Raw genomic sequence first — 27134 nt, 5'->3', positions numbered from 1 at the left:
CACGGTTTGCAGTCTCTATCTCCCTCCTGGAAGGCCACCTGCATCTGCTGTTCTAACTGCCCTCATTCAGCAACTTCCCCCTCCCTTCCTCCTCCTTGGGGATTTTAATGCCCATCACTTTTTGTGGGGCAGGGCTTTTTCGTCTAGTCCGGGACTCCTCACTGAACAATTTGGTGCGGACCATGACTTGTGCCTCCCTAATGACGCTTCCCCTACTCAAAAGTGTCTTAATTCTGTCGTTTCCTTCTTGCCTCCCGGTGACCATGTTACCCAGCTGGGCTTCCCATCACGCTGATTGGCCTCTGTATACCTCCCAGGTCATGTTTTCACTTTCTTTGTCATGTTGTATTGATGAAATCGTCTGTGATATGTCTGATAAGTAATCTGTTTTGCCAGCATTGCTGTTGCCTGATTTCCAGGCCCCATTCAGGCCAGTTCCACTGTGGAGCACAGCCATTGCCACCTCTGTATACAGTCGTCATCGTGTCTTGCAACATCTTAAGCGGCATGCGTACTCTGCCAGTCTCTGGGTTATTCTGTTGTTTCATCACAGGTGTGGGCTACACTCTGCACCATCCAAGGTTGTCAGCAACAGTCTTCCATTCTGGACCTTCCCCTTCCAGTTGGCCTTCGTAAAGATCCATCAGTTCTCACAGAGCACATCAAGACCCATTTTGCAATGGTATTGGCATCAGTCTGCTATCCAGCTGCCTTCCTCCTCCAGGAACAACGGGCTGAAGCTCCCATTTATGTTTTACCCCTTGTTAGGTGGAATCCTACAGTGAACCTTTTACTGAATTGGAGCTCCTTCTGGCCTTAACTTCTTCCCAACATTCAGTTCCAGGTGCTGATTGCATCCATAATCAATTGCTTCAACACCTCAGTCCTCCACAATGACAATATCTCCTCCAGGTGTTTTACTATATTTGACTCCAAGGCATTTTATCCTCTCAATGGAGAAACAGTATTGTGGTTCTTGTTCTTAAGCCTGGCAAGGATCCGTTCTCTGTTTAAAGTTACCAGCCAATCAGCATGACCAATGTCTGTAGCAAGTTATTAGAACAGATGGTGGCTCGTTGGCTCAGTTGTGTCCTTGAAGCTTGGGATCTCTATCCCCTTTTGGGAGGGACAGTGTGATTGATCATCATCTTTGATTGGGAATTGCAGTTTGGCAGGCCTTTTCTCAGCACTGCCTTCTTTTTCAGTTTTCTTAGATCTTTGTAAGGCCTATGACACAGCTTAGTGTCATCACATCCTCTTTACACTCCATTAGTTGGATCATTAGGGGCCCCCTGCTGATTTTTAGTAACCAGGTTCTTGTCGTGGTCGTTCAGAGTTTGGGTTGGCACTGTTGGCAGCTCTCTGTGGACACAGGAGAATGGCATTCCACAGGGCTCCATATTAGTGTCATCTTTCTCATCGCTATTAATGAACTTTCTGGAGCAATGAAAGATGGACACAATTGGAGGAAGGGAAGATTGTCAGCCACACAATTGGTCACCCCTGCTCTGTATGTGGATGATTTCTGTATTTGGGCTAGCTCTCACTCGGTGGCCTCCACAGAACTACTACTCCGCGGTGCCATCCGGTGCACTTCCATGTGGACACTGTTGCACAGTTTTCAATTATGTTGAGTATGGTGCATTTCTGTTGCTGCACTATTTGTCATCCTGAACCAGAGCTGTACCTTGATGCCCAATAACTGACCATCGTCCTCCAGTTAAGTTTCTTGTGTCTTCTTTTTGACAACAAGCTTACTTGGTTGCCCCATACCTGTCATCTGCAGGTTATTTGTTTTCATAAACTCAATGTTCTTCACTTCTTTGCCCATGGCTCTTGGAGCACGGATCATTCAACCCTTCTCTGCCGTTACTTGGCGTTAGTTTTGTCTTGTCTGGATTATGGTTGTCAAGTTCATGGATCAGTTGTCCCTTCCACTCTTTATCTCCTGGGCATGGTTCACTGTTACGGTATCCGGTCCGCCCCTGGTAGCTGAGTGGTCAGCGCGACAGAATGTCAATCCTAAGGGCCCGTTCGATTCCCAGCTGGGTTGGAGATTTTCTCCGCTCTGGGACTGGGTGTTGTGTTGTCCTAATCATCAGCATTTCATCGCCATCGACGCGCAAGTTGCCGAAGTGGCATCAAATCGAAAAACTTGCACCTGGCGAACAGTCTACCCGACGGGAGGCCCTAGTCACACTACATTTACATTTACATTTAGCCACCAATGCCTTTTCCACTGGCGCTGTTGATAGTCTTCTGGTTGACACTGGGATCCCTCTCCTTTTGATTCAGCGGTCTCTACTTCTGGTTTCCTGTGCCATCGCTCTCTGCTCTTCCTCTGCTCAACCCTGCTATTCTATTCTTTGTGTGACTTCAGGCTGTTGCCTGCCCGCCCTTGGGTAGGTTTACCAATTGGGCTCCACATCGCTTCTCTCCACTGTAAATTCCATCTCCTCTGCTTGTCCTCTTCCTCGCATTCTCTCCTGACCACTCCCCACACCCCTTCGTTAGTTTCCTGGTCCCTGATTCGGATTGATCTCATCTGGAATCTGAAAGCCCCCATCGCTCCAATAGTGTTCCATTATTTGTTCTGAATGCTCTTACAGGGGTTTCAGGATGCAATTGCTATTTACACCAATGGCTCTAAATCCTCTGATCTTGTGGAATATGCCTTTATGTGTGCTGTTGGCACGGTACACCATCTTTTGCCTCGTATGTATGGGGTGTTTACTGTGGAATTGATGGCCATCTATCGGGCTCTCTGCTTCATTAAAAAGTCCTCAGTCACCCAAGTTTTTTTATGTATGGACGCAAGGAGCGGCCTTCAGGCTTTTGCTCGGAATATTTCCTGCTACCCCTTGGTCTTTACCATCCACGACCTTCTCACTGATTTTGGTGGTGCTGCTTGTTCGGTTGATTTCCTTTGGGTTCCTTGCCACGTAGGTATCCTAGGTAATGAACTTGCTAATCATCTGGGTGAGAGGGTGGCCACCTACCTCCCATTCTCTGTGACTCCTCCAGGGGCAGATTTACAGCTTTAAATCAAATCCCTCTGTGCTCAGTCGTCGGCTGACTCTTGGGATGCTACCCATATGTCTAATAAACTTTGCACCATTGAGGAGACTCCCATCATAAGGCATTCTTTCCTCTGCCTCTCTTGGCGGGAATCTACCCTCCTCTGCCATCTTCGCAGTAGTTGTGGGGCTCTCCCCCGCAGTGATCCATATTTTACTCAACTGCCCCCACTTGTAGGCTCTTTGTGCGAAATGCCCTATCTTGTCTCAGGTGTTAGCAGGTGACCCTTGCATGGTTATATCTGTTCTTGGTTTTGTTTGCAAAAGTGGTTTGTCCTCTCAGCTAGAAGTCCTTGATTTTTCCTCTGGAATTTGAGCCTGCAGTTTGCATAGGTGTTGGTTATGGGGGCCTTGACCTTTCCTCATTGCCGGCCGGGTTCTCCCTCCTTTCCTCTAAATTTTGTCTAGTGTGTCATGCTGTTTTGTTTCCCCATTTCTTGTCTTCTTCCCCTGGTGTTATATCTGTTGTATCATTATGATGGTAAGGTGTGGGTGTCGGGATGGGTCGGTGGTGGGGCTCGTACCCCACCGCACTTAATGTTTCTGGTGCATCCCTGCTCTCCCCTTCTGCACCCACCACCCTCCTGTCGTTTCCTCTTCCTGCTGCCCTGATGGCACTTTTCCCTCTTTGTTTGCATGTTATGCCTTCCCCTTGATTGGACTATGCTGTTTGTGTTGTTCCTCTCTTCATTTTCTTTAATGCAGTAGTTTTCTTTGCATTCTGAGTCCTTATGCTGGTTGATGATTGGTGGTTTTTTCAACTTTCCCAGATAGTTTCCTATCTCAGGGACAAGAGGATACCTCAAATCTCCATCCACTCATCCTCTCTCCTTGACAAGGTTGTTGGCAGAACAAGGCTCTCTCCTTATACTGGGTGTCTTTGCCCACCATTGCTAACGATTTCTGTTCAAAATTTAACCAATGGCTGGGCTAGAAGCTGGGAACTAGGACATTTTAATTACTAGTCGGATGCTACTCCTAGACCACAGTGAGACAATACAGCTGAAAATCCACAAGGAAGCAATTACCGTATTTACTCGAATCTAAGCCGCACCTTTTTTCCAGTTTTTGTAATCCAAAAAACCGCCTGCGGCTTAGAATCGAGTGCAAAGTAAGCGAAAGTTCTGAAAAATGTTGGTAGGTGCCGCCACAACTAACTTCTGCCATTGAATATATGTAGCGCTACACAGGCATGCTTTGCAGGCACAAAGATAAATACTGGCGCCAAAACCTCTGTGTCATTAAAAAAATAAAAAATTTAAAAAAAGTAGAAGACGAGCTTTTTTCTCCACCTCGAGTTTCGACCACTGCATTTTCATACATTATCCAATGAAGTAAATACAAATTCCGTATTGTTCATCTTCGAATGTAGCAGCATTTCAATGTACTACGAAAATCCGACTGGCAAGACTGTTTGGGATGTTTTTCAATATGGCCAACTCTACATTCTGAATTTGTTCCTACCTGTGAGAAGAGATGGTTCTGATAGGAACTTTTATGAATTGTGAATCACATGCAGTGTTCTCCTCACCATAAGATTAATACGAATATAAACATTTTGCCATGTATTGTTTCGTGTTTGCTGCTATCTCATTTAAATCCTGTCTGCCTAATAAACTACGAAACTAGAGTGAGACAACAGCAAACACGGAAGAATATACATATCATGTCATGTTTATATTCGTATTATTATGCCTAATAGTGATACAGTCAGAAATGAAGCACGACAATTGGCTAAATTTTTAAATCTAAGATGACTAATTTCTGTGCAGAATGTAATGTACTAAAGAGGCGTCTGCAAAATTTTTCAAACGGAGAAAAATTTTCACTAAACTCCCGTTCAGAACATCTTCTATCATACGCAGTCTATCATTGAAAGAAGCAGTGTGAGTAACAACAAATAGCAGTCTCTTGCCATTGTTTCGCCAATGAGACGATTCCTCTCTTTTATTTATTGTAAGCGACAGTAGCGCGCACAAAAGCAAGCCATGCCGCGAGCGGCGACAGGCCATAAATACTCATTATCAGAATGCGACAAACAGTGCAGGACACAGTACAGCATTTTCAGCTTAGTGTGACGTAAACACCTATAACAAAGAGAACGGCACTTATCAGATCACAGAAAAATAAGAAATCGATTCAAACCAGACGAAGCACGTGAAAAAGGAAGGGTACCCATATAAATATAGTCGGAGCGCCTGACGCATAGCAATGGCTACCTGGTAAAGCTTAACTGCTAAGCTCACGACTCGAACGAAACTACTGTAGCTGTATCGTCATTCGTTCAACCTAAATTGTGTCTCATATTACAATGGACCAACTTTGTTTCGATATGGAGGTGTGGCCTAAAACTTTTCTCTCCCCCTGAATTTCGAGTCTCAAATTTTAGGTGCAGCTTAGATTCGGGAAAAATTTTTTTCCTTGATTTCGAGCCTCATTTTTCAGGTGCGGCTTAGATTCGAGTGTGGCTTAGATTCGAGTAAATACGGTAATCATAATGCTAAGGAACTGCGAGTTACCTTGCTCAGTAAGATTCACTCACATGTTAATTGGGGACATAGGGCAAATCTGCACTGGTTACACAGTCAACTGTCTTCAGGTGAAGGTTTGTGTGAGCACAATGTGTAAAGCTATTACCAGTTGTCAAGAAAGCGTATATGATTCATATGGTGCCATCCCCTTACATACAGTAACAATGTCATCGAGTCACTTTTCAGCATAAGGATGCGTGGCTGGAAACTCAGGCAAGATGAAGTTTGTTGAGCTTCTTCAGAATAGTACTCTGTCCCTCAAGGTGTATTTTTCTCATTGGAAGGAGAAGCAACTAGCATTAGATGCTTGTGGTGTATACACACACACCAATATATCATATTTAGAAGGTTTGCTGATGAGATGGCAGTTGCAATGTTACGTGGCTTTATGCTTAATTACAGACTTACTATTTTATCAGTTGATTTGTTTTTACCACGTAACGCTCGCTGTTTACGTCCTCCTTCGTTGCTGTGCGATGTATCACTTTTCGTTCTGACGCCGCAACTCTTCCTTTCCTATATCTTTACTACTTTTTATCTATCTAAATGATGAACTATTGGTTTTGCCGTCTAACAACTTTTTAATAACTGTGGAAGTATTACAGGCATTGGATCCCACCTAATGTGTCACCCGCATATACGTTTTACATGAACCTTTCAAGACTTGATCGATCTGTTTACAAAGAGAAAGCGGAGTATCTCTTCCTTTGACGTTGTTCAACGACAACCTAGGAAGCTCGACGCCGTCGCGGCCCAGGCTCTTCCATGGCTTGCGGTAGTTTGCAGCATTTGTTTTATTCCTTGCCCACTTGCTGCTACGTCGAACTTTCGTGGTGATCGTTGGGCAATGTCTTCCACGTTATCTGCAACATTAATAAACTTTCTTCCCACAGTATTTCTGAAAACCCAAAAACAAACTTAAAGAACATAATAATAATAATAATAATAATAATAATAATAATAATAACTGTTCTTACAATTATTCGTATAAGTCTTGGTCGATTTAATGAGGGGTGGGCCAGGCCTAAGCCTTGTGACACCACACGGTCTATGATATGTCTCCTGTTCTGGATGATGGTATGGAATTTATCGAGCTTCTTGTAAGTTTACTTATACTTTCTTTTCTGACACCATAACTGATAGAGTGTTCTATTTAATTTTCAGCTGTGATACATTTCCAGTGTTATTCCTTGTATTCCTTGCACAATAAGCATTTTTTTTTTTTCCTGGAAACATTTGATGACTCTGTGTACTCGCTGTGGCTTGTGTTTCTCGTACATGGGTGCCTAGGATTATGTCCACATGGACTCAATTTCAAATGCATTTGCACCATGTGAATCAGAAACAGTAAATACTCCAACGGGCACAATATTTTGGCGATCATACATGTCGCCATCATCAGGTGAACTGATGGACTGAGCTCCTGTGAACGTGCCGGCACAGAGATCCGTACGCTATGGCTGCTCAGAGGGAACTGGGTTCGGTCGCGGCGGCGGCCGATTTAAATACCCTCCGCCTGCGGCGCGCTCCCTCCACCGTCCGCGCCACGGTCGCGCGGTGGAACAGATTGCGACGGCGTCTGAGATGACGTTTGTCTGATGGCTCTGTCCGCCGTGGTCGTCACAACTATACGTTTGCTCGATTTACTCTTGATTAACCCAATCGCTGGTTCCCAAGCCTTGCTAAGGTTATAGCCACAGTCACGGTTTATGAGGTCGTCATTGGTGCAAATTTCGATGGCCTCTCTAACAGCGCTGTCCCAGTATCTCGACGTCTGTACCAGAATCCTCGTGCGGTCATACTCCATGGCGTGATTTTCCGACAAACAATGTTCAGCGACCGCCGACTTGCTCGGATACATCAGTCGAGTGTGCCTCTGGTGTTCACGGCATCAATCCTCGGCGGTACACATCGTCTGACCAATATACGACTTGCCACATTGACACGGAATCTGGTACACGCCGGCCTTCCTCAAACCGAGGTCATTTTTGGCGCTCCCCACCAGTGCACGAGTTTTATTTGGAGGACAAAACACAGTTCCGACCTGGTGTTTCTTCAGAATGCGGGCGATTTTCCCTGAGAGTGCGCCTGTGTATGGAATAAATGCAGTGCCTACCTCCTCCCTCGTGACTTCATCCATCTGAACAGGTTGTGCTGCAGTGGTTGGGCGGAGAGCACGTTGAATCTGCCTCTCTGAGTACCCATTTTTTCGAAATACAGTTCTCAGGTGTTCCAATTCCTGGGGTAGACTCTCTGCGTCAGAGATAGTGCGCGCCCTATGTACTAGAGTTTTAAGTACCCCGTTCCTTTGTGAAGGGTGGTGGCAGCTGTCTGCGTGCAAATACAGATCAGTGTGCATTGTCTTCCAATACACCCCATGACCTAGGGTGCCGTCAGCCCTTCTCTTGACCAAGACGTCAAGGAAAGGTAATTTACCCTCCGTTTCAGTCTCCTTAGTGAATTTGATGTTGGGGTGTATGGAGTTTAGATGTGTAAGGAAGTCAAGGAGTTTATCCGTACCATGTGGCCAGATGACGAACGTGTCGTCCACGTAACGGAAAAAGCAAGTAGGTTTCCATACGGATGACGACAAGGCTTCCTCCTCGAAGTTCTCCATGTATAAATTCGCTACCACTGGTGAGAGTGGGCTACCCATGGCGACTCCCTCCGTTTGATCGTAGTATTCTCCATTAAAAAGAAAATACGTGGAAGTCAAGACATGCCTAAAAAGTTCAGTGGTCTTCTCGTCAAACTTCTGACTAATCAATTCTAGTGACTCTCGAAGGGGTACCCTCATAAACAAGGAAACGACGTCAAAACTCACCATGATATCTGACTCATCCAACCTGAAGCTATCAAGGCGTTTAACAAAATCCACGGAATTACGGATGTGATGAGGGCATTTACCCACATAGGGACTTAATATTCCCATCAGGTATTTGGCCAACAAATATGTAGGTGCCCTGATGTTGCTGACAATGGGGCGTAGTGGTACCCCCTCTTTGTGAACCTTCAGGAGTCCATATAGTCTAGGCGGTACCGGACCTTGGGGTAACAATTTCTTAGCGTCACCCTCCGGTAAATCTGCGTCCTTGAGAAGCGCCCTCGTCTTGTTCTCCACCTTCTTTGTAGGGTCAACGCTGATCTTCCGGTAGGAATCGTCATTTAGCAGGCTCTGCATCTTATCAGTGTAGTCCTTATGGGAGACAACAACTGTAGCATGGCCTTTGTCAGCCGGTTATACAACAATTTCAGAGCGCTCCCTCAGATCACGAATGGCCGCCCTCTCTTTACTGCTGATATTTGACTTCATCGGCTTGGATTTCGTCTACGCACAACAAGTTTCACGACGTATTTCCTTGGCTGATTCTGGCGGAAGTCGAGCTGCAACCTGTTCAACAGCACTAACAATTTCTGCGACCAGAGTGAACTTGGGGGTGGGAGCGAAGTTGAGACCTTTCTGCAAAACCGAGACCGCATCATCACTCAACACCATGCCACTCAAATTGATGACAGTCTTGCACGGAACCTGCAGAGATGGTTTGTCAAGGAGACGTGAGAACTTAGCCGTTTGACGTCCCGTGGCCTTCTTATGGGCGGAATCAGCTGACACCCAGGTGACACCATCAATCCAATCCCAGGAAAAAGAAGTGAACTTACTAGCCAGTTGCAAATGTAGTTTGAGTAATTCCTGTGAGATAAACTCAAGGCTCCGGCGGGTGAATTGCACTCTCTCACGTACCAATGCGAGGCTGGCTCGTTTCTTGATTCTCTTAGCTGCTGCAGAATCGATGTAATGCATAACCGTAGCAAAATTTGGAACAACATTCTCGGAACGACATCTCTTTAGAAAGGCAAGAGTACTTAGCAAACGACATCTACGGTGGCACAACTTTTCAAATTTCTTCATGCTGCGATACATCTCCTCCCCGTAAAGGTGTATGATGTGATTCTTGAGTTTCTCCCGGCGTATTTGATAATCAAAATATCCACGGGTGTGCTGTCGGTCTATAGTGTCCAACGGGCACAATATTTCGGCGATCATACATGTCGCCATCATCAGGTGAACTGACGGACTGAGCTCCTGTGAACGTGCCGGCACGGAGATCCGTACACTATGGCTGCTCAGAGGGAAGCGGACGGCAGAGGGAGCGCGCCGCGGGCGGAGGGTATTTAAATCGGCCGCCGCTGCGACCGAACCCAGTTCCCTCTGAGCAGCCATAGCGTACGGATCTCCGTGCCGGCACATACACAGGAGCTCAGTCCGTCAGTTCACCTGATGATGGCGACATGTATGATCGCCAAAATATTGTGCCCGTTGGACACTATAGACCGGCAGCACACCCGTGGATATTTTGATTATCAAATACGCCGGGAGAAACTCAAGAATCACAGTAAATACTCCGATATATTTTATGGTGCAAGAGCTGGCACAATAAAGTGGTGTCACAAACAGTGGTTCTCATTAGTAATGGTGATAACAATTTTATTTGTGTTGGATTGTAGAACAGCAATAATTATGTTATCTTTTTGTAGCTAATAGGTTCTTATTAATTTATAGTTATCACAGTTTCATTTCTTTTAACTTTTCAAGTTGGGCTTCATATGTTTGCAAAAACTGTCTGTGTAATGATGAATGAAAGTAGTAGTAGTAGTAGTAGTAGTAGTAGTAATAAACAAAATGTTATAAACACAAGTTCCAGAGAAACCAATCAATCGAGACTTTTTTTCAGAGTTTTCAGAGCAACCGCCCAACTATTTCAATTGAGTAGTGTCTTTCACCTCGCAACTGTGATTTTACAGTTGCAGCTGATGGTAATCAAAGGAATGGATACACAGTGTAGATTTTATTTTTTTCTTGTAATATTGGATGTGTTTCCATCTTACATTTTAACACATCTGAGGTGTGGATGCAGTACATTGCTAGAATCAAAGTATACAATTGCGTAGTTGCATCATATTTTTCAGAGGACATAGTATCTGGTGCAATCGTGCAACATACACACGTTGAATCTGAGTTTGATTATTCAGATTATTCCACAGAGAAAATAAACATGTCTAATTTTTCACATTTATGTCCAACAGATGAAATGTCATTCTGCTGTTAACTAAGACCTACAGGTATTCATGGTAAGGGTTACAGCAATTTTCCACATTGTGTTTCCAGCATCAAAATTAGTGAGCTGCTAGTACAATTGAAGTTAACTGTGTTGGCAGCCATTGTGTTGTGTGTTGATGTTTGTAACAACTCATGTGAGGAATAGTGTGTCGGTTGTTGGTAGCAAATCAGAATGCTTGTTCGTAATTTACTATTGTTTGCAAATAAAGTTAGCTGATATTTTGTTCTATCATGTTAATATTAAATCGCATCATTGCAACATTCAAAAAAATCGGGAATAATACGTACAAGTAGGTTACGCAATGATGACCACTACACTACAAATCAGTCTGTTACTGCAATCATATTTTCATTTTGAGATTTACCGGCATCACCTGTTCACAAGCATTCCAACCTATCCTAGGCCTCGGACTACACAGCAGGTCAGTCTGTCAGCATATTTAGTTTTATTCTATTTACGTTCATGACCATACTGTCACATTTCGTCAAAAACAAATGTAATGAATTCATATGAGATTAAACAGTTTTTGTCTGCAGCTGTGTACCATCACCAGATTGGCTACAACTAACATCAGTGAATTGCCAGCTTGAGATGTTCCGTCCTGATACTAGCTGCAATGCCATGCTCCATCAGTTGTATACCCTTTTGCTTGATATATCAAGGATAACTGAATGCCTCTCTGTCTTCAATAACTCACAGAGTCTAGCCAGTGTATTCTGGATAAGACAAGACATTGTACTCTTTCTTCAGCTTTATTAAAATTGTTCAAAGGCCTGTTTAGTTAATATCAGTGACCGTGTTAATTGGCGAGGCCATACCTCATAAGGAAATTTCTTCATAGTTAATTTCTTAATGGAAAATGGATTTCAACAAAAGAATTTCTTTCCATTGCACTCAAACAGTGACACATTGCACTGATAAAATTTGATTGGCCACAGATGCTCTTAACCAGCTCTGCTATGTAACATTGAAATGTTACACTTTAAACTGTTTTCTTCTTAAATGTTTGTTCATATCTGTGGTGAAAATGTGAGATTTCTTACTCTTTAAAATTCCTATGTGCCCTTTCCTGTCAGACACCTCTAATCCAAAACTGTTAATAAGTAAGCTTCTCAGAGAAGTAGAGTTTTTGTTGCCATGTTGTTCTGTGATTGTGAATGGCAACCAGGTTCGAATTTACACTAAAGCAGTAAATTTAAACTGTTTTGCTGTGTTGCTCAAAGTTAATCACTTTAAAAGAAGTTAAGTTTTTCCTTTTTGTAATTTTCCAAAACCTACATTCTGATGCTTCTTCTGAAATCGATAACACTTCCGCTACAGATTATGCTGTGGATATTTCGAAATTTTCTGGCTCACAAATAATTTGAGACCAGTGTTCATTGCCCAGCAAAAGGTTAAAATAGAAGACCTACCTTTCCAAGAGTGCATCAGTCATTAACTCATAAATGTTAACTTGAAGTCAGTTCAATTTCAGTAACTTCTGTATAGTTTGTTGGTACATTTACTATGCTACTCAATAGACATAGTTATATACATTTAAATGACATTCATTTTATTTATTGTTGTCACTTACAATGGTCATACAAGCTCGGACCACCTCCTGAACTGATTCATTTTCATAAATTCATTTTAAAGTCCAGTTTTACAATAATACCCAGAGAGGTGTTAAGTGATGACCCAATGTTCTCACCATTGTGGACTGTCACCATTCTTGTGATCAGTGGTCCACACTGCTGATTTGCTGCATCTTTGGAACATTGATGAATGACTGGCCAGGATCTCATCAGTGGTACATGAAACAGACAGAAAAATAACAGCATTTTAGCACACACATCATGTAAAAAAATTACATGATTAAATCATACATTTATGTTGCTTAAGAAGAAAGTAAGAATAGTACTGCTCAATAAAATCTGACTCACCACAAACTTCAGGGTAAAACACAAGAGATGCCAACACCATAATTGCATTGTATCCTGAGCTGCCTCCTGGTCACTGAGGCAGAATGAATAATAATGATTATAATAATAATAATAATAATAATAATAATAATTATTATTATTATTATTATTATTATTATTATTACTAATACTACTATTTAAAAAAAGATGTAGTTGAAATTTTGATGTGTGCAGGGATAGTTTTGACTGTATTTGTCACAAATTTAAAGTGTTTGTAGCCATAATTAATCACCAATAATTATATTTTATTCCTTGTTTTAGTTTATACTAAATGTTTTTTGTCAGTCTAAGGCATTAGAATATTTTTTTTGTTTTGTTGTAGACTGGAATGACGCCTTTGATACTAGCAGCATCTGCTGGAAAAGAAACAATTGTTAGAACATTAATAGCAAATGGTGCTGATGTAAATGCCACAAGTGATGGTGGGCACTCGTCCCTGCAATATGCCTGCTCTAAGAATTGGAAAGATGTAAGGAAAGAATTTTTATATTTTCTTCTGTACTTTTACATTTAATTATTCATAATTGTTAATACTATGGTGGAATAATTGTGTGAAGTCTGGTGCTGGAGACGGATAAGCTAGGCAACAAAGCTGATATATTTTGTTGCGGTCTTCAGTCTAAAGAGTAGCTTGAGGCAGTTTTCCTTGCTAATCTGTCGTACACAGGACTCCTCATCTCTAAAACTTGTATCCATTTGAACCAGTTTACTGTAATGAAGTGTTGGTCTCCCTCTACTGTTTTAGCCCCACAGACTTCCTCTATTACCAAAATAACAGTTCCTTGACGATGCCTCAGGAGGTCATATCAAATGAGCTGGGGCTGCCGAGTGCCACCAACCCTTTATCACTGTAAGCTCTGTGCATGCTTCAGCAAGCTCCATGTGGTGTTGCACTGGAACATTATGTGTCACAGGGAACGTGGGTCTTGGCTTGACTACTTGGATCTTGAGGATTGTAAAAATCTTTTATAAGGCTTACCTAGGCTCGTGGGGCTCTGTCTGGGTGAAACCTTGTTCCCGTGCTATTCGTGAGACAGATTCAACCCTTGAAATTGTCTCTTCCTTTTCCTTGCAGAGTGGATGGGCCACTGGTAGGTACCAACACTCAGTCTAACGAGGGCTTGGGTAGCTATTTCTCCCGACTCAGTTAACAGTAATAGAATGCATGCTGGTTGTCAGAACGTGTTTCTAATAGTTAAATGGGAAAAGGGCAACTTTGATGCAGTTTCGCCATTCTACAGCCAAAAAATTTTAGAGGATATTGCTGGAAACCATGTTGGTAGAAACATCTAGTTCCCAACAAGTAAAGAAACTCCAGTAAGCTCAGTGCCTTGGGAGTTTGCAATTGAAACTAAACTGCACAACACCTTGAACTACAGCAAAGGTTTTGGGACTTGTAGAGATCTGGTCAGTACTCCCAAAGAGGAACTGAAAACTTATTGAACCAAAGAAGGCATTGTTGACGTGCAAAACATCATGAAAAGAGTGTATGGCAATCTTATCAAATCAGACTTTTAAGCGGGTATTACACGACAGTCCACCTTGAATGGTACTGGTCTAGTGCGACAGCCATCTAGCGGTAGAATGGGTGGAACTACAAAAATCAGCAGACACATTATCTGCACGCCAGAATAGAGAACAGTTCTAAACTGCCATCAATCCGCACATGCGCAGTAGGCACTGATAACTCGTGCATGTGTAGAAGGGGTATCACAGTGCTTTCTGCTTGTTGTTTGCTTATTGTTAGGTGGCTAGTGGCTCATTTCAGATATATTTTCGTGTTGGGGATTTTCTGCATTTTTTTCGGTAAGTAGGTTTCATAAATGCAGAAAAAATTCATTTTACAGTTGGCTCTTCTATACTAGCTGTTTGTGAAAGCATTGTTTTCTATTTATTGCTTTGTATACTAGAAATGAAATGGAACAAAGAGGTTTTAAGCGTCTTAATTCAGGCATACAACGAGGAAAGGTGCATGTATAGCCTGCTGTATCACAATAAGAAGGTACATTGGCAATCATTTCTTTCTGAATATGCATATAACGTTATATGGTTTTTCGATTTGTGTCGTAATGCGTTAGTTTACAAAAGTTCATATTTGATTTGATTGCGTCTCTTGCATTATTTCAGCATGTTGGAAAAGAGAAAGTACCAGTGATAGTGGAGAAAGTCCGTGCAGTTTGGCCATATGTGACAGATGAGGACTGCAAAACTCTGAGAGAGTGTGTGTGTGTGTGTGTGTGTGTGTGTGTGTGTATATATACACACACCGTATTTACTCGAATCTAAGCCGCACCTGAAAAATGAGACTCGAAATTCAAGCGGAGAGAAAAGTTTTAGGCCGCACCTCCAAATCGAAACAAAGTTGATCCATTGTAATATGAGACACAATTTAGGTCGAATGAATGATGATACAGCTACAGTAGTTTGGTTCGAGTCGTAAGCTTGGCAGTTAAGCTTTCTCCGTTTGAAAATCTTTGCGGCCGCTTCTTTAGTACATCAAATTCTGCACAGAAATTAGTCATCTTAGATTTAAAAATCTAGTCAGTTGCCGTGCTTCATTTCTGACAGTATCACTATTACGCATAAGAATAATACGAATATAAACATGACACGATACGTATATTCTTCTGCGTTTGCTGTTGTTTCACTCTAGTTTCGTAGTTTATTGGGCAGACAGGATTTAAATAAGATAGCAGCAAACATGAAAGAATACACGGCAAAATGTTTATATTCGTATTATTATTATGGTGAAGAGAATACTGCATGTGATTCACATTTCATCAGGTTCCTATTAGCAACCACCTCTTCTCACAGGTAGGAAAAAATTCAGAACGTAGAGTTGGCCATATTGACAAACATCCCAAACAGTCTTACCAGTCGGATTTTCTTAGTACATTGAAATTCTGCTACATTCGAAGATGAACAATACCCTCTCCCTTAAAACCCAAATCCTTTCGTCTTTCCCTCTCCTTCCCTCTTTCCTGACGAGGCAACCGTTGGTTGCGAAAGCTAGAATTTTGTGTGTATGTTTGTGTTTGTGTGTGTATAGACCTGCCAGCGCTTTTGTTTGGTAAGTCTCATCATCTTTCTTTTTAGATATATTTTTCCCGCGTGGATATATATATATTCCAAACTTGGAAAAATATCACAATGCTGGAAGTTCGGCCATATGTCTTCCCGCTGTACTTCCAGCGTCACATGTCGAAATTGCGGACGCCCATAACATCCCTATGCTCCATGTGTCCCATCTCCCATCTGTGTCAACTGCGGAGAGCACCATTCACCTTGCTTGCCTGCTTGCAGGATTCTCCAGAAAGAAAGGAAAATCATGGATTTCAAGATCCTAGACCGACTGACCTACACTGAGGCTAAGAGGAAATTTGAATGCTTACATCCTTTACGTATGAGATCGTCTTATGCTGCTACTATAACAGTTCTAGCCCCATCAGCTCCGTCAACCCCAGTCACCTCTCAGAGCCACAAGACTATGCCAGCCCCCTTGATGGTGGGGGGCACTTCCCTCCCTGTTGCTCCTGCACCACCTACTTCGGGAGCAACACCCTGCCAACCATCGGGGTTATCAGTCTCCACTTCTGTGCCGGAGAAGCATAAGTCTTCTTTGGCTCCTCTCGCTAGGAAGGGGTCCCTTGGGTCACTCTCCCAGGTTTCTGCCAGTGGGAAAAGTGACACCCGCCAGTGGCTGAAGAGCCCAAAAGCAGCTGGTCGTAGGGCTTCACACTCATTCTCAGTCCCAGAGACAGAACCAGTAAAGTCCTCCCAGCCAGAGAAACCCAAGGAGCAGTGAGAGAAATCCAAAGAGAATATCCCCATAGTCCAGCCAAGGGAACTGCGGTGGCACCCACACCACTGCTACCTACAAGCTCTGCGTCTGTGAATGAGGTGGAGATTCTGGCGTCCGCTGAGGACCTAGATCTCACCGGACCCTCAGACACAATGGACATACACTGCTCAGGCAATAAGTCGGTGGCAGAAGGTGACACTGAGGTGTAAACTGACTCATTGAATGTTGCATGCCTTCCCAGTTTCATGATGTCGTCATCCTCCAGTGGAATTGCGGCGGTTTTTTCCACCACCTGGCTGAGCTACCACAACTGTTAAGCTTTACATCTGCTTTCTGCATTACACTCCAGGAAACCTGGTTCCCAGCAATGCGGACCCCTGCCCTCCATGGCTATAAGGGATATTACAGGAACCGTAGTGACTATAATCTAGTGTCAGGTGGAGTTTGCGTTTATGTTCCTAAACTCAGTCTGTAGTGAAACTGTGCCTCTTCAAGCCCCTCTTGAAGCTGTGGCTGTCGGAATAAGGACAACGCAGGAAATAACTGTCTGCAATGTATATCTTCCTCCATATGGTTCAGTATTCCTGAATGTATTAATTGCACTGATTGATCAACTACCTAAACCTTTCCTACTTTTGGGAGATTTTAACGCCCATAACGCTTTGTGGGGTGGCATTGTGCTTACTGGCCGAGGCAGAGATGTCGAAACTTTACTGTCTCAGTTTGACCTCTGACTCTTAATACTGGGGCCACCACACATTTTAGTGTGGCTCATGGTAGTTACTCATCCATTGATTTATCAATTTGCAGCCCAAGACTTCTCTCATCTATCCACTGGAGAGCACATGATGACCTGTATGGTAGTGACCAGTTCCTCATCTTCCTGTCACAGTCCCTGCGTCAGGCCCACGGACGCCTGCCCAGATGGGCTTTAAACAAGGCAGCACCCTTCCCTGGAGCACCTCATAGCCTTTAAACGGCTCCGTGCCTGCATTCGCCGACTTATCAAATGACAGCAGCAGGGGTTTTGCGAGAGAGAAAGTCTGGGCGAGTATCAAATGTGTTTTCAGGTACCAGACTCCAACAAATGTTCCTGGTTTTGCACTATGCTCGAGCCTCTTCATAGGAGAATTACACCCACCACCACCACCACCACCACCACCACCACCACCACCCCTCCCCCACTCCCTGCCTTTGCACTCTCAAACGGTGGCTGGAAGGGAAAGTCATCTCGTTCACTACACACCACAGCGAATGCTATAACGCCCCATTTACAGAGTGGGAGCTCCTCATTGCCCTTGCACATTGCCCCGACACTGCTCCTGGGCCAAATTGGATCCACAGTCAAATGATTAAACATCTCTCATTTGACTGCAAGCAACATCTCCTCATAATCTTCCACCAGATCTGGCATCTTTCCATCGCAATGGCGGGAGAGCATCATCATTCCAGTGCTCAAACACAGTAAAACCCCGCTTGATGTGGATAGCTGTCGGCCCATCAGCCTCACCAACGTTCTTTGTAAGCTGCTGGAATGTATGGTGTGTCGGCGGTTGGGTTGGGTCCTGGAGTAACATGGCCTACTGGCTCCATGTCAGGGCAGCTTCTGCCAGGGTCGCTCTGCCACCGATAATCTTGTGTCCTTCGAGTCTGCCATCCGAGCAGCCTTTTCCAGACGTCAACACCTGGTTGTCGTCTTTTTGATTTATGAAAAGCGTATGACATGACCTGTCAACATGATATCCTTGCCATATTATATGAGTGGGGTCTCCGAGGCCCCCTCCCGATTTTTATGCAAAATTTCCTGTCGCTTCATGCTTTCCGTGTCCAAGTTGGTGCCTCCCGTACTTCCCCCATATCCAGGAGAATGGGGTCCCGCAGGGCTCTGTATTGAGTGTCTATTTTTAGTGGCCATTAATGGTCTAGCAGCAGCTGTAGGGCCGTCCGTTTCACCTTCTCTGTATGCAGACGACTTCTGCATTTTGTACAGGTCCACCAGTACTGGTGTTGCTGAATGGCGTCTACAGAGAGCCATCCACAAGGCGCAGGCATCGGCTCTAGCTTACAGTTTCCAGTTTTTGGCGGCAAAGTCATGTGTTATGCATTTTAGTTGGTGTCGTACCATTCACCTGGAACCAGAACTTTATCATAATGATAATCCATTCACCGTAGTGGAGACATATCAGTTCTTAGGACTGGTTTTTGACGCCCGATTGACTTGGCTTCCTGACCTTCGTCAGCTTAAGCGGAAACTGGCAGCATCTCAATGCCCTCCTCTGCCTGAGCTGCCTGAGCGACACCAACTGGGATGCAGCTCGCTCTACGCTGCTGCAGGTCTGCAGACCCCTTGTTCAATCCTGCTGTGACTATGAGAGTGTGGTTTATGGTTCGGCGGCATCCTCAGCCTTGTGTTTACTCGACCCAGTGCACCACTGTGGCATTCGCCTAGCGACAGGAGGTTTTAGGACGAGTCCGGTGGTCAGCGTCCTTGTGGAGGCCGGAGTCCTTCCATTGCATGTTAGGTGTGCACAACTGCTGGCCACATTGCACACGTTCGTAGTTCTCCTGCGCATCCAAAGTACCGTTTCCTTTTCTCACTCACGATGGTTCATCTCCTGCATCGGTGGCCCAGGTGAGGGCTTCCAATTGCAGTTCATGTCCGATGCCTTCTTTCCGAACTGGAGTCCTTGACTTTACCACCTATACTTGAGGTCCATTCATGTACACCTCCATGGAGTACACATAGGCCGTTGCTTCACCTGGACCTTTCACATGGCCCTAAGGACTCAGTTTTTCCTGCGGCTCTCCGCTGCCACTTCCTCTCGATTCTTGACATGTACCGATGCCATGAAGTGGTTTACACTGACGGCTCGATGGCTGATGATCATGTCGGCTTCACATATGTCCATGGAGGACATACTGAGCAGCATTCCTTGCCCAATGGCTGCAGCTGGTGGCTATATCTCATGCAATTGAGCACATCAGTTCATGCCCTGGGGAGTCGTTTCTTCTGTATACTGACTCCTTGAGCAGCCTACAACGTATCGACCAGTTCTACCCTAGTCATCCTTTGGTACCAACAATCCAGGAGTCCATCTATCCCGTGGAACGGTCCAGTCGTTCGGTGATGTTTGTCTGGACCCCAGGTCACGTCGGAATCCCAGACAGCGAACTTGCCGACTGGGTGGCCAAACAGGTACGTGGAAACCGCTTATGGAGATCTGCAACTGACCTGTGTTCAGTACTACACAGCAATGTTTTGTGGTTTTGGGAGACGGAATGGCATAATCTCAGTACGCACAACAAACTGCGTGCCATTAAGGAAACCACGAATGTATGGAAGACCTCCACACGGACCTCTCACAGGGTCTCTGTGGTTCTCCGTCGGCTCTGCATTGGCCACACTTGGGTGACACATGGTTACCTCCTGCGCCGTGATGACCCTCCTCAGTGTCGGTGCAGCACCCAGCTGACAGTGGCCCATATCTTGGTGAGCTGTCCTCCTTTGGCTGCCCTGCGATAGACTCTTCAGTTACCGGACTTGTTGCCGTTAATTTTAGCTGACAACACCTCATTGGCTAATTTAGTTTTGCATTTTATACGTGACGGTGGGTTTTATCATTTTATATAAGTTTTCGGTCATGTCCTTTGTCCCTTTGTGTTCTCCATTCTAAAGCTGGATGTTTTAATGTGTCTCAGAGTGTCTGGCTTTCCCTTTTTATTCTCGTGGTCAACCAGCCATGGTCATCTGCTCTCTTGTTTTTTTCCCTTCTACCTGTTTCTTGCTTCTTTTTGTGGTCTTCTTTTCCTGTTTTGTCCATAGTAGTGTTGGTTGTCCTTCTGTCATTCTTCTGGTTCTTCGATTCTCCTGCTATTGTGCTGTATGTCTCTTTTCTTTTCTTCTTTCCCTACCGAGCGAGGTGGCGCAGTGGTTAGCACACTGGACTCGCATTCGGGAGGACGACGGTTCAATCCCGTCTCCGGCCATCCTGATTTAGGTTTTCCGTGATTTCCCTAAATCGTTTCAGGCAAATGCCGGGATGGTTCCTTTGAAAGGGCACGGCCGATTTCCTTCCCAATCCTTCCCTAACCCGAGCTTGCGCTCCGTCTCTAATGACCTCGTTGTCGACGGGACGTTAAACACTAACCACCACCACCACCTTCTTTCCCTTGCGTAATTATTTTACCGGGAGCAAGGAACCAATAACCTCGCAGTTTGGTGTCGTCCCCCCCCCCCCCCTTTAAACCAACCAACCACTTACCATTCAGTGGCAGTTTCTCAGGGTGCATCAGGTGTGTCACCTCCTTGCTACTCCTGCTGCTTAAGGATACCACGACGTTGCTTATCCAGCTATATAACGCCTCTTTATGAATCGCCCATGAGCAATGAGGTCGTGTGGGATCCCTGTAAAGTGTGTGGTGGACTCTCTTGGTGTAGGGCATATACAGGTTCAAATCTGGGGTTTTAACAGACTACCACCCTGTTTACTGAAGAGGCCCAGAGTAATTTTTGGTTTAGTGCACTACAGGAGAATTGCACTTCTGCTTCTGTTTGTAATACAAAATTTTGTGACATTTTAAATGAACACCACAACTATGAAGCTTTCTTCACGGACAGGTCTAAACTGTGGGACTCCACAGGTTGCTGTATTGTTTTTCCAGATCGTGTCTCCAAGACTTGGTTGCCTCCAGAGTTCACTGTATTCAATACTGAACTGTCTGCGATCTCGAGGGTGCTATAGCAGACGAGATGTGCCATGCATGCTAAATTCTCCATCTGTTCCATCTCCCTTAGTGCCCTTCAGTCTCTGCAACACTTGTATCCAGCTGATAAAGTAGTACAGGATATCCCAGTCATCCTTCTCTGGCTACAGTGGCTGGGGATGGTGGTGTGCTGCTGGGATCCAGGGCACATAGGTATTGCTGGGAACTACAGACCAGATGTAGCAGCCAAGGTGGTGTGTTGTGATCCTCAGTTAGTTCAGTGTTCCATCCCCCTTCATGCTCTTGTTGCGCTGTTCAGGTACAGAGTGATACGTCGATGGGCAGACGAGTGGCTGGAAGTGACGGACAGTAAGCTCCGTGTAGTACAGCCTACAATGCAGTAGAGGTGTACTTCCTTCCAGCCACACAAATGAGACGAGGTTCTCCTTATTCATCTTTTTGTGCGCCACAGTCCTGTGACGCATGACTTCTTGCTCCAGTGAGAGAGTCTTCCAATGTGTGGTGCTTGTGGTGTGCAGATCGCAGTGCGCCAAATTTTATTAGACCGTGTTTCATTTTCTGACCAGAGGGTAGCAGCAGATCTGCCCTCTATTTTAAGCAACATTCAAACAACTGTGGCGAGAGTTTTGAAGTTTTGTGATTTGTCCAATTTGTTTCCTAAAATTTGAGGGACATGTTCTTAATGTGTCTAAAGGGTGACTGGCTCACCCATGCTTTTGGAAGTGGTCAGCCAATCACATTTACCTGTACCTTTCTTTTAGATCATCTGTGGTTTTACTTCTGTTTAATCCCAGGTATAGCAACTTTAACTATTTTCTGTCATCTTAAGGCATGTGAGATTGTGAGATAGAGGAGATAGAGTGATTATGTGGGCCAACGTGAGTGAAGTGGGAGTGAGTGAATGAATGTCATTTTATAGGTTTTCTCCTCACATGTGACAACAGTTTCAATCATGTTATGCACATTTGTTTCCTTTAATACACCCCAGACAGATACCCTCAGAAATGACTTCCTAATGTTTAAATTTATATTAAAGTGCTTTGCTTGCTGTAGCAAGTCTGCATTTTATATCGTTGCTACTTTAGCCAGGAGTTACTTACTTTGCTGCTCAATTAACAGAACCCATCTACTACTTTAATGCTTCATTTCTTAATTTAATTCACTCAGCATAGCTTAATTTAATATGAATGCCCTCCCTCACTTTAAAGTGAAAGACAGGAGGGGGGAGAGCAGATGCTATTAGAAACAAGACAACTTCTGAGTGAACTGTGGTTGTCATCGGTGTGAAAGCAGAACACAACACTTTTGATATTATCCTGTCCACCTTTCAGTGTATTTTGTCTTCATCAACAAGCGTCATCCTTAAAGATCCCCAGAAGATTGTAATATAAAAGTTTTATGTCTGAAAACCTGTTGTTGCCCAATACAGCCTTGCATTTCCGTACAGAAAAACCCATTCTTGCTCCACTTGTGTGACCTTCAACATCAGTGTAAACACTGCCTTACTGTGCAAGACTGGTGATGCTTTATTTTGTTCCAAAGATACTATTACAAGGTGAGCGTGTATTTGTGGCACCTTCAGGTGGAGAATGAATCCAGGACCACATAAAAACAAGCCAAAGCTGGAATTTACAATATTGTCAATAAAATATATAAGGAGAAAAAGAAGATTATATGATAGTACTGTATCTTTAGTTTTTATCAGAGGGGAAAATCTCATGAAGAACTTGTTAGTTGTGGAGTATACTGACAAGAATTGACAGAGATGCCATGCTGCAGAGTCATTGTGACTTCTATCTCGACAAATGGAATACAAGAGAGTCTTGCTATTCCGAATTACTTGGAACCAAACACTGTTCAGTCTAGTGGGAATAACGAATAGTTGGATTTCATGAATAATATCAACGTATTGACTTGTTAAGGTGTAAATTAAGTGTGGGGACATCTGCTAGTGACCTTTGACGACTCATAGCGCATTTCAAACCCATTATTGCAAATTTATTGGTAAGCTTTGTTCCGTGAGTGTTGAGTTACTTTATCAAGTCAGTGTGCCTTTTTTATTTACGTTCATAATCCTTGATGTCAACTGTTAAACATTAAACATGGCAAGTAAACGAAATTTTTCTTAATGTACTTTAAAACAAAAACTTGAAGTGTTTAAAGAAATAACTCTTGAAAAGCGGCAGATAACAAGTGTCTTCATATGATGAGACCTTATTCTTGTGATTCACTCAAGACAGAAAGAAATTCCCGTTTCTGGTCCTTTGGCAAAAAAAGAAAAAGAAAAAAAAAACAACAACTTCAGTTGAATTAGCTTATTTATGGTGACCTATCATTTTCAACTAGCTGTTGATTTTTGGATCGTTGGAAGAAAGGACACGTAATTACAGCTTACAATTACTGGGGAGATGCTGTCAGCTGACAGTGGAGCAGCTGCCAATCACCTAAAAGAATTTAAAGACCTTATTTATTCTCAAAACTGCTCACTGCAGCAAGTGTACAAAGCAGATGAAACTGAACTCAGTTTTAAGGCTTTGCTTACCAAAAGTCTTCCTTTGCAAGAAGAGATATATGTCCCAGGGTTTAAAATGGACAAACAATGTCTGTTTCACCTGTAGCAATGCCTCAGCAACAAACTAACTTCCACTGCTGGTAATAGGCAAATTGGCAAAACCACGAGCATTCAAAAACATTATCATCAGCTCACGTAATCAAAAAAATGCTTGGATGGAGTGCAACTTGCTCAAGAAATGGTTCAAAGCACAAATTTGTCCCTAAAGTGACTGCGTACAGTAGAGAAAATGGATTGCCTAATCTTACTGTACTGTTTATAGACTATGCTCTGTCCCATCCAAAAGAAACAAAGCTTGTTTCTGGAGACATCAAAGCACTTTTTCTGCCACTGAATGAACTTCAGTTCGTGAGCCTATGGACCAGGGTGTGTCGCAGGCCACTTACCTTACTTGAAGAGGGTGAAAATGAAACCACAAACCTACAAAAACTTAAGAAAATTACAATAAAAGATGCAATTTACAGATGTGGCAAATGCTTTTGACCTTGTCTTACACTACATTGAACAGCACAGTTAATCACACCAAATGATATTATGTTTATGTGACGTGGTGGAACATTGCAGGATCATTCCATCTCAGATCACACAAGTCATGTCACCCATCATCTTAGATTTTCATGAAACTTTGCACATTTGCTTATACTTATTACATAGGAACTTGTGCAAAATCTTTTTGCCCTCAGACAGAAACTTTTTTTTAATATCAAATTTCAAATGTAATGATATCCTGATAACTGGACTCTGCAAGAATGTCAGCGCAAAATGGTACTTATCTACATAAATGCCCGTAACTCAGATGTTATGAACCTTTTGACTTGGAATTTTTTTTTTCATAAGTTAAGAGAAGCACATACTTAACATACATATAATTACTTAAGCAGTAAATTTACAGAGAACAATGAAAAAAATTAATGTGTGTCACTTTCCAATTTCTGGAAAAAGTACACACACATTGAAAAATGCTTATATCACATTTCTCCAACCTAGTGGGAACCTACAAATGGTCTTAAATAATTCCCAAGACAGTACACATTGTAATAAAATAAAGTTATTAAAGGGTTTTCTATGAATGAACACACAAATCAGAAATCACAGTACTTTATGTTGTGATGGGGATAAATAAGTTCTGACACCCACTGCTTCAGATTTTCATGAAAATTTTTCTACTTGTTACTTTCTGTATGACAATAGTCAGTGCAAAATTTCTCCACATATTTCATGTAATTTGAGGGGAAAAATGGAAATTTTTTACAAATGTAAATGCCACGACTGAAGTTTGTCATTTGGACTGCATTATTTTGGACAAAAATAACAACAGAAAGTATCTTATTTTCAACACATCACTGTCTTATTTCCCCAGATGTCACAGAAGGTATGTATCTTTATTGGAAAAAAATTAATCACTATTCTTGACTTAGGGAAATATTTGTAGAAAATCAACTTACACTGTTGTGTTTCAAACAGTGATTTTTAAATATGTAAAACACTTTCTGGCAGTTGATACAATATTTATTTTTATCAAACTCTGATATCGTTTAAAAAAAGCATCCTGAGTTGTAATAGATATTGTATGTTCATTTAATATATATCACATAATTGTTCAGAAGATTATTCAAATCAGATGATGTAAACTAACAACCTATAATAAGGCTGCCTCATGTAAGTACAGAGCCAAAAGTTATAAATTTAATTGAAACATTTTCATTGCACAGGTTAACTTAATTTAGGGTGTCAAATTAGCATATCTAAACAACAATTATTATAGCAACACTAATTAATGTTAATTTAAAATGTACATGTTCAGCAGTGAAGACCCCTGAAACTATCAGTGAAACTTCTTAAGAGCATCTCTTAGTTTTGATCCACAGTGATAAATTATATTCTGTTAACTTTGTGCCTTTTTAATAAAATAAATATATTCTGCCTAATGATGTTGATGTAGGTACACCAATATTACATAAAATGTTTTACAGAGGCACAAAACAAGAGTCTTCCTTCTCAGTCCAAAAAAAAAAGACACTGCTGGTCCAGATGGGTATAGAAAAAGTGTTTCAGCATCTCCTCCTTCACCACAGACATTTGTGACGAAGGCAAAGTACCACCTGTCATCATATACAACTACTACAAAAGAATTTTGTTGAGGATGAGTGCATGTGCATTGTGGGGCATTGTCATTGAATGAAAAAATCAAGGAAGGCTTTTCAGAAGAAGTTACTCTTCTGATCTCTAAAGAATCACAAGAAAGTGGTTTGTAACGGTGAAAATTTCTGGTACCAGGTATTGTTACGGTTGCTGAAAATCTCTTCTCGAGGTTCTTGCATATGAAATCTACATTGACTTTATCTAAGAAGTGGTGGGGGAGTCAGTATTAGCTTTGCAGAAATAGTAAACACCAGGTGCAGTTATTTGTGCATCATCCGCTAGTTAAAGACTAGCTCTTCTCAATATACATTCTGTAGTTCCTCCCTAAACCGTTGTACACAGATTTACCGTGGCTAATAGCAAAAAAGGAATGCTCAGCGTCAGTAGAAAAATTGTTGTTGTGCTCACACAAATTTTTAAAGCTTTTTCTATTCTTATTTTGAGCAGCACATCCATCAGTGAAATATGCACTTTCTTCACTCATGGGTAATGCTCTGCCAGCCACTTAACCCCTTCTTTCTGGACGGCATTTAGAAATCCTACGTCATGTTCCATATCATTACTTATAAAGCACTGGTTCACTATTACCAATTTACTTACTTAATTTACCACATAAACACACACTGGATAGATTGTACAGCTGCTTCTTGTACAGCAGTAACTCTGAATTTCATTCCAAATTACAAAGCCGTAGTTTTCAGCAAAGTCCATTAAAAGAATTGCTTCTTCTTGGGTTAGATTTTCTTTAAATTTTTTCAATTATTGTGGTTTAAGTGCCTGTAATTGTGTTACCAACAAACCTATGTATTCACGAACAGTTGCAGACTGCTTTACCAATTCTGCCCAATGATCTGAGTTTATCCACTGGCTGAACTCAATAAGTTCTTAAGTTCTTTGTATGTTTCTTCAGTGTGTTCTGCATCCAAAAGCAGTTTAACAGCTTGGTGGATTACCCCCCCCCCCCCCCCCCCCCCCTCCCACACACACACACACACACACACACACACACACTCACTGTATGAGTGCAGGCAGCACCAGCTAAAATACACCACTTCAGTCTACAAGGAGAGGATGCCTACTCGACATCGCCAAATTCGTCCAAATACGAGGGCTATCCACAAAGTACATTACGTTTTCGTTTGTGTCCGTTAGGGGCGGGGCTAGCGCGGCATTCCACCGCTCAGTGCTAGTGAGAGGTTCGTGC

The 27134-nt window shown here is 42.9% G+C and overlaps 1 protein-coding gene across 1 annotated transcript in view; it reads left to right on the top strand.

Moving 5' to 3' along the window:
- The window catches only part of LOC126162553 (26S proteasome non-ATPase regulatory subunit 10-like), a 69610-nt gene that overhangs the window by 28896 nt on the left and 13580 nt on the right, over positions 1 to 27134 (top strand). Inside the window, exon 3 of the mRNA XM_049919136.1 lies at positions 13012 to 13158. Coding sequence (XP_049775093.1) covers positions 13012 to 13158 — 147 coding nt within the window. The remainder of the gene's footprint in view (positions 1 to 13011; positions 13159 to 27134) is intronic.

The sequence above is a fragment of the Schistocerca cancellata genome, chromosome 2, assembly GCF_023864275.1.
Source record: "Schistocerca cancellata isolate TAMUIC-IGC-003103 chromosome 2, iqSchCanc2.1, whole genome shotgun sequence".
Classification (NCBI taxonomy): Eukaryota; Metazoa; Arthropoda; class Insecta; order Orthoptera; family Acrididae; genus Schistocerca; species Schistocerca cancellata.
Note: the sequence above shows the minus strand (reverse complement) of the source record. Positions and strands in the feature narration are given on the sequence as shown.